The sequence below is a fragment of the Centrocercus urophasianus genome, unplaced genomic scaffold (genome assembly GCF_019232065.1).
Source record: "Centrocercus urophasianus isolate 14NV4802_14NV808 unplaced genomic scaffold, USGS_Curo_1.0 seq_5, whole genome shotgun sequence".
In the NCBI taxonomy this organism is placed as follows: domain Eukaryota; kingdom Metazoa; phylum Chordata; class Aves; order Galliformes; family Phasianidae; genus Centrocercus; species Centrocercus urophasianus.
This window is the reverse complement of record NW_024885088.1, coordinates 4176170-4184588: the sequence shown is the minus strand read 5'-3', so window position 1 is coordinate 4184588 and position 8419 is coordinate 4176170. Positions and strand designations below refer to the sequence as shown.

General features: G+C 44.8%; 1 protein-coding gene across 4 annotated transcripts in view; it reads left to right on the top strand.

Annotated features, from left to right (window-relative positions):
- The first annotated feature begins 301 nt into the window (after positions 1-301).
- SCUBE1 (signal peptide, CUB domain and EGF like domain containing 1) overlaps positions 302-8419 on the top strand; it is a 205337-nt gene continuing 197219 nt past the window's right edge. For all 4 annotated transcript variants that reach the window (XR_006171503.1, XM_042835115.1, XM_042835114.1 and 1 more), the window contains exons 1-2: positions 302-389; positions 2757-2879. Coding sequence is in view for 3 of the 4 variants with exons in the window: in XM_042835115.1 (XP_042691049.1) it covers positions 302-389; positions 2757-2879 (211 nt within the window). In the remaining variant the exon portion in view is untranslated. The remainder of the gene's footprint in view (positions 390-2756; positions 2880-8419) is intronic.

Genomic DNA, 8419 nt, shown 5'->3' with positions numbered 1-8419 from the left:
TCCCCGGAGCTTTCGGCCCTCAGCCGGCCCCAGGAGCCCTCCACGGGCTCCCCACCTGTCGGGGCCTACCCCGCCGACCTCCCCCTCCCCACCGTGCCGGCGGGGCCGAGGGCAGAGCCGGGGCTGAGGGCGGTGCGTCCCTCCCCGGCCCGCCCCGGGCGCCGGCCCCGCCCCCGCCGCGGGAGCCGCGGCGAATCAGCGGGGCGCTGTCAGGGCGTCAGCGCCGGCGGCTCCGCGCGGCCGGCCCCGAGCGCGTCCCTTATCGCAGACGGGCACCGGGGGCCGGGACCGCATCATTACCATGGGCACTGTTTGCTTTGCGCGGCGCTGCTGTTTGCTCTTCGCCCTCGCCTGGGCCGGCAGGTTGGCGGCGGGCAGCGGGAGCGCAGGTAAGAGAGTCTGCCGCGTACCGCGTTTCCCACCCGTGGCTCCGGGACGCCGCAGCGCTCCGGGCCGCCCGCCAGCCTCTCCCGCTTCGGGGTGACGGGGAGAGGCCGCTCCTTGCTGCCGGAGGCGTCCTCGCTCCGGAACCGAGGAAGGGAGCAGGAGGGCAAAGTTAGCCAAGAGCCCGTGAGGTGAATCCGCGCTGAGCGCCGGGCGCTGTGCGGGGGAGCGCCGGCTGCGGGAGCTCCGTGGTGCTTCCCTGCGTTAACCCCGAGAGCCCATATGTCTGAACAACCGCGCTCTCGGCTGTGCAGTAGCAGTAATGATAGCAGCAAGCCTTTGCTCTGGTGTTAAAAATCTGCTTAGGAATGCTGTAAGCCAGCGGTAATCTCTTAAAGATGTGCGTGCGGTCCCCAAAGTTGTGTGCTGGCAGAAACCTTCCAGGTAAAACGGGGGGTTGGGGGAGGGAGCAGAGAAATCCCCTTTCCCCCGATACTGAGTCGAAGCGCAGCAAAATGTACGGAGGCGGTGTGGAAGTTCGTGAAGTGCCCGAAATGCTGCGCGGGGGTCCCGTGGGGCCGTGCCCTTCCCTTGGGCTCTGTGCCGCTCCCGGCCGCCTCTCGCTGCTGCTGCGCGGTGTCCCCGCTGCCCCGCGCGCTTCGGTTGTCCGACGACATTGCGAGGAGTGCTGCTGTCACCCTGCCGCTCTGAAGCGGCGGTGAGGCCGCTTGAATGACTTAAAAGCATGAAACGACGCTTTTCTTTTTTTTTCCTTTTTTTCTTCCTCTCTCTCTTTTCAAATCCTTTTTGTGCTTGACTGGGGCTGTGTCTGGGTCGGGCAGCAGCCTCGCACGCCCGGAGCGCACTCATGTAAACCATAGCGAGTTCTGAACTGGCCTGGGAGGGCAAGAGAGAAGGAAGAGGCGTGCAGCAGCCGCGCGTTTCTCGAGAAAACGCAGCGCTGCGTGTGGCAGCGGAAACTCTTCTCTCCTTCCCAGAGCAGCCCTCGGGTGCGGGCTGGCAGCCGGAACCCGTCCCGCACCTCTCGGCAGTGCGGCGGTATCTGCGCCCTGACAGAGCCCTCCGCGCTCTCTGGCTCCGAAGCGCCTTACCGTCGGGAGCGGCTGAGCGAAAGCTTCTCAAAGGATTAGCGTTAGGATTTCAAACTGCTTGACTTTGGTGCATCTTTTGAGGGGATCTGCTCATCGGGTTGGCATGAAACCAGCTGCACGTGTGTCGTTCTGGTTGCCCCCTCCCATCGCAGCAGAAGTCTCCCCTCTCCCCGACGGCTCAGGGCGGGCCGTGCCGCGTCGTGCTCAGCCGCTGTGCCCCCGCCGGGCACGGGCTCCTCTGCCCGCCTCCCCGTGGCGAGGCCGTTCGGAGCTGAGCGAGGGGCTCGGGGCCGGCAGCACGGGGCGGGCCCCCACCGAGGCGGCCCCTCGTGAGGGGGACGAGGAGGACTGGGACCTCGGGGGGGCAGGGCAGGTTAGCAGGGCTGTAAATGTTCCCATGTTAACAGCATACCCCGTCCGTGAATAGGTCGGAGCTCTCTTTTTTTTTTTTTTTTTTTTTTTTTTTTTTTCCCTCGTCTCCTATGCTCACTTCATTAACATTCCCACGACTACCAAATCTCGCCTCTCTCTCATCCTCCTCCCTCCCCCCTCCTCTTTAAATCCGGGGGAGAAAACGAATGCCCGCCGCTGAGATGTTTGTAAAGGCTTCCTCCCCTGAGAGAGAGAAAAGCGCTCCGGTCCCCTTTCAGAGCCCGCCGCGTTAGAGGCGGCCAGAGGGCGGCCGGCACCGCTCCCTTCCAGGCGATGCTCGGTTGATGATGCTGGTACAGGTCGCTAACTTACCGAGAGAGGTTCTTATTGTTTGCCATTTGCTTGTATTTTGCCGTTTAACAAAAAGGATAAAGGCGGTTTTGCTGTTAGCTGTTTCATTTTTCTCATTCCTCCATCAGCATAGCTGAAATAAATAGGGAGATATCTTTCTAAATTAACATATATTTGCGACAGTATGCAAATAATGCAAATAGGCTTGCTATCTCCTCATTTAAGCTCTCACTTGTTTCAACTAACCATGATGGGGATCTCTCCTGCCAGACCTATCCAACAGGCACTAATTTCTAGTAAGTTTAATGATTCTTGTTTTAATACAGAAACATGGGACCGAGACCCCTAATTTATTGGAGAGAAAAAGCCAGCACTTAGATTTTGAGAGAGTTAACTCGCTGGCTGGTTTGATTATGTCAGATTACATGCTCTCAATTCCAGGATGGTGCTAGGAAGGAAGGCAGGTGAGCAGCTTCTGCAAGTAGTGTGTTCCTTTCTCAGGTCTCACATCTTCCTTGGGTTTATTCTGTATTCCAGATGTTGATGAGTGCACAGAAGGTACAGACGACTGTCACATCGATGCCATTTGCCAAAATACGCCGAAATCCTACAAATGCATCTGCAAGCCAGGCTATAAGGGCGAAGGGAAACAGTGCGAAGGTAAGGACAGCTGGGCTCCCTTCCCATCTCTATGCCCCTCCCCACTCTTATTTGTTTGCTCTTTAAAAGCTTTTGTAAATAGCTGAATTCCTGGCACGATTAATGCAGATTTACAGCTGCTTAACCTCAAATCTTGGTGTTTATTGGCAAGCATCCCCCTGCTGCTTTTGCTAATTGTCCTCCATCACAAATGGTTGTGTCCTCCAGCCTATCTGGGGGAAAAAAAACAAATAATAATAATAATAAAAAGGAGCACCGGTCCCCTGTGATGCTCCTGCCTTGGCCCATGGCGTGGTGCAGCCCCGCCCCCCCAGGTGCAGGGAGCTCACACCATGTTCCCTTGGTCCCATCACAGTGGGATTTTTCTGTACAATTTCAACAATGGCCATGTTATGAACTTCATCTCATCCTCAGCAGAGAGATTATCCTCTGGTGGAAAGAATGGATATGGTAGTCACTGCAGAATGCCATGCAAATAAAAAATGTGACGTTATTATTTTTTTCCACTTGTAAATGCTCAGCAGCAATATAAATTCTTCCAAATCTCTCTGCTGCAGACTGAATCTTTTTCAAAATGTACGTGGCCAGTCTATAAAAAAGATTAAAGGTCTAGAAATGGCTTTGCTGAAGTCTATAAAAATTGGAGACCACATTATTATTCCTCATGGACTTCCAAAGTGTTTGTTCTAGAGCCCTCATAAAGCATTTGTTTGGTTGTCTTATTTTTTTTTTCTCTTGGGCTTAAACTGACAGAGGTCTATTCCTCCTGTCCACCTCTTGGTGCTGTAGTGTCTCTGAGGTGCTGTTCATTTGGAAGCCAGGTTTCCCTTCTTGCAAAGAAGGAAAGACAGAATAATCATTCAGCACCGCTGTCGTCCCCTGTTCATCTCTTCCAGGGAAGGAACTCTGTAGCAAAAATGTACTCTGGGCCACAACTGTAGAGGTTGCAGTGCACTCATGCTTCTCATTGCGTTGGTTTTCCACACTGAAAGTTTCCGTAAGCTTTAACCATTTTTTAGCTATTCATCTCTTTTTAATAGTAAGCCTAGGTTGTACTCCTACGTGTTTACTGTATGTATTTATTTTTGCCTAACTTGCTTTGGTGCATTTAAAAAAGGAAAAAGAATTCTGTAAGTAGTAACATTCATATTTCTCTGCACAGTGATGTACAGAATCATGCAATTTCTGTAGCTGATGTCATACTGCTGTGTCTGATGGCATTTAGTGTTTGATGGGCTTGAGATTTACAGTAAGCTGGGACTGACTGCAACATATTCTATGTGGACACTGAATTGTTCAGCATTACTCGGGTAAATTAATGTAAGGTGTTTAAATCAGATATTGCTCTGTGTGATAGACAACTTTTCTTACAGTAATGGTTCTAAAGATTTTGTGACATCTCTATATCTGAAGTTAGTGGTTAATGTCAGACTTTTGGATAAGCAGAAAGCTTGTCAGCTTCCTTTCAGGTGCTTGTTGTAGTTTACTTATGTAGTCCCTTTTAATTTGATTCCTGAGCAGTTTGAAAATTCGTTACTGAAGTAATGTACCTTCAGTGGCAGACAAATATTTGTATAATTGATGTCCTTCTTAAAACCGTAGAGGTGAAGGAAGAAGAGTCACACAAGCCAGTGGCAGACGTAAGCTCTTCCTCAGGTCTGCTGTTCATGTAGCGTGGGTTTATTTTGCATCGTAAGGTCAAGTACTCCAAACTGACAGAAATAAACAGTCTGGCAGCGTATGGATTGAGATGTAATGTTCCATTACGAGACTACACAAGTAATCAGCCTTTACAAATTATCTTTTAAGATAGAAATGACTGTGCTTGTAATAGATCAAACAGTTTTCATCGTGCCAGTAGCAAAGCTGGGTCATTACATGATTCCAGGTCTTCATAACAAAGCTTTTCTAAATGAGATTTTTAGTTAGTCACCTATGGGAAAAGGATGTATTCTGTACAGATTATGTGCCATTTTAACCAAGTTCTTGCTGACATTTATGGAAAACTACTGTACTGCTTTGTATCAGGAGAGCATAACCAACTCCCCTGTAGTGAAGGCTGTCCCTTACAGCCAGGTTACACTAAACAAACAGAATAACAGTTTGTGTGCTACATTGAGCATTAAGAAATGACCCTGTATGATCACATTCAATTTAAAATTTTAAAATCTAAATTTTATTAGCATCTTCTGAGATATTAGAATTAATGTAGGAAGGTGTGCATGTTAACTTTCTTTAAAGATCAGTCTTAAATTTTGCTTCATTCAAACTCAGTTTTTGGAGAACAGGATAAAGTATGGGAGCTAAGATGACTTGGATGATTTTTAAGCTTTAAAAAAGCAGTGTAGCACATACTCAAATATGTCTGGAACGTAAATATGTATTTTGTGTACTCTTGTGCATTTATTTATACTTTTTTATTCAGAGAAGGTGAACGGTTTAAAAATTGATTCCTTGAAGCTCACGTGTGCCTCTGTTGTGACTGGAAATATATAGCATAGCCCCTTGTGCAGCATCATGTGTATTTTGCTGCTCTGACCCAAAAGGTAGGAAGAAGTACACAAGATAGTAATAGTAATAGATAGTAACATTCTTTCAAGTACGCACTGGCAGCTGTAGCAACAATTATACTTGAAATGAAACTTTTTCCTGACAGCATGTTAAATTATTTTAACAGAGAATTTGTTTCTGGGTTTTGCATTTCCCCCAGAGTATCTTTGGACTGGGTTTTTCCAGATTTTCTGATAATTAAGGATGACTTTTTAGTTTCCAGGTCTACCCTTTTTGTTTTTATTTTTATTTTTTTCTTTTTCTGGAGGGGAGTGTTGTGATAGGTAGCCTCATCTGCTTGATCCATCTGACAAGTTTCTTTCTGCAGAGTACAGTTGTTTGTCTTGACAGAAGAGTTGCTAATTCTTCTTGTGTCCTGTTTCTCACTTCCCTTTGTAGATTTCAGGTTACACTTGTGATTTTTATTTTTATTTATTTATTTATTCATTTATTTTAATGCCCTGTCTGCTGTGCTTTTGTCAAGCTGTGTGGTCAGCATTGCCATAATAATATTTCCCCATATCATATAATATATAAATATTACCTCAGAATTTGACCACAAATTCTCCAGTTGACATTTCCATGGAACAGAATAGTGTGTCCAGCCCAGGTAATCTTTAAAAAAACAATTTACTTCCACCTGCTTGTTTTTATTCAACATACAGAATCTATGTCATATAAACTGAAACTAATTTAGTGTCTGTGGCACTGACAGATCTACTGTTATCTTTGGGCATCTTCTTTGTTAAGGCTTTAGTCAATATCTCAAACACAGCGGCCTTATTTTCTCTGATTTAGCTTTTGGTCTCCACTCAAGTGAGTATCTCACTGAAGTTGTTAGCTGCAATATTATGTCAAAACAATGGAAAAATCCAGAAAACTCAAAGGGATTTCAAACCCTGATGCCATTGTTATGTGTTTGCTGTTGTAGGTTGCTTTATTGTTGAACAATCTATGAGAGGACTTAGCTCTCAAACCTGGTTAATTTTTTGCTCCCACTACTCAGATGAAGTTGAACCAAGTCCTCATGCCATTAGTGGTTAAAAAGCTGTATGATTTTTTATCTGGATATTTTATATACAGTTAATGGGTTGTGCTGGTTCTCTATTTCAATTCTTTTTTTTTTTTTTTCCCTTCAGCATACTGATGATGATTTCAGTAGGTTGTTCTAGTTGTAGTTTCTTTCTTTTTTGGATGATATCTTATAGATGGGACCCTTTACATAGAGAAAATGATTGGGTGGGTGTGATTTTTTTTTTTTTTTTTTTTTTTTTTTTCCTGAAGATGTTTACTGGGACCTTTTGCTTCTGGGTTGCAAAACTGCAAAACCGAAAAAAAGTATTGAGTATTTCTCGTTATGCTTTTTCTGCTATCTTCCATAGTACCAGTGTAATTATTCTTCAGTTATTGTACTCAATTTTACATGGTTGTCGTCTTCTTGAACTCTGCACAGAGGAGTTCACTCACCAAATGGAATCTTTCAACTATCCTTCTCCATCATGAAGTTTCATGGTGTTGCTGATGGGCTTCTCACTTAGGGCAATAAGTCTACCATGACAAAACATCTTGTGAGGGTCTGCCTCAAGAGGCTGATTTTTAGCTCTCTGCTTGTGTTGGAAATTTTTGCTAACAGCATTATACTGTGTGATTGATAGTGGGGTATGCCTGTACAGTTGTAGTCACGTATGTTTGTTATATGTTGATATATTTCGAGTCCCTTTTCTACTGTAAGTAGTCATTCCAGGTGAACAGGTCATGGTAATCTGCAAAGGGAGCTGTTACTCTTGTTTACTCTGATGATAGGAGCTCACATTTCAGGGCACACATGTATTTGGTAATATGTATTCATTGTCCATTCTGAACACGTGGGTTCATCTGAGGGCTGAAGGAATCTTCTGGGGAAATATGCAGCTAAGCAATGCTCCTCCACATCTGGGGCTGACACATTGCTCACTGAAACCACTGCCATAGATCCTAATGTTCATCTATGTACACAGGAAGTTCTTGATGAGTGGAAAAATTGGATGAGTGGAAAAACTTATGTTTATATATCTAGGTCTTACCATTTCCAGTAATATTCTGTGACACTTGGTGTTGGCTTTGACACAATCTGTTGTTGCAGACAGAAGAGCAGGGAATACTGTAAAGGTTATCTCAAAATTGATAACTAAAGGCTATCTTTGGAACTAGTAATTCTAAGATAGTAGAAACCACAGGGCAGTGAATTTTTTATTTGAGTAAATGTTTGAGATTTTTGAGACTGTCACACTCAACTCTGTTTTCATGCTGAAGGCGCAGCCAGAATTTAATCTACTTGTGGTGTGCACAGTGATACGCTAAAGCTTAATGTGAGTAGTTAATTCCATTTATAAAGAATCTGAAAAAATATAGATAAAATCTCCTTATCATCTTCAGTAATGCTGTGGGTGAGAGACCAAATTTCTTCTTATACATCATTTGTTTGATCTATTTCTAAGGAATTAGACATTTCTTAGCAAACAAATCTTAGCAATGGGGAAAACATATGTAAAATGTATTTCCTCATCACTCTTATTTGAATACTAATGGTTGTTTCTCCAGACTTGACTTTGTATTGTTCTTACAATTTTGATCTTGTTTGCTCATTTTATCTATCTTAAAAAGCTGGTTTCACTCATTGGATTTTAACTGTACTTTAGTCTTTTGGATATCTATTGTATTTTTTTTTTGCTCTTCAAAAATGAATCCAAATACTGTCACAAAGCTCATCTGAATCAGCCTGGCAGTAGCACAGAGCACTTCAGAGCTCTTTTATGAGCTTTCAGTACAGTCTCTTGCTCTGAAACTTCCTCCTATCTGGAGGGATAAGTAAGCATGGGCCTCTGGATGTCCTTCGATGATCCCTTTTTTTTTTATTTTTTTATTTTTTTAAGTGCCGCATGTTCCATCAATTCACTCTCAGCAATTCTTTCTTAAGTGCATCTTCTTTAGCAGTGAACCCATGGGAAGTA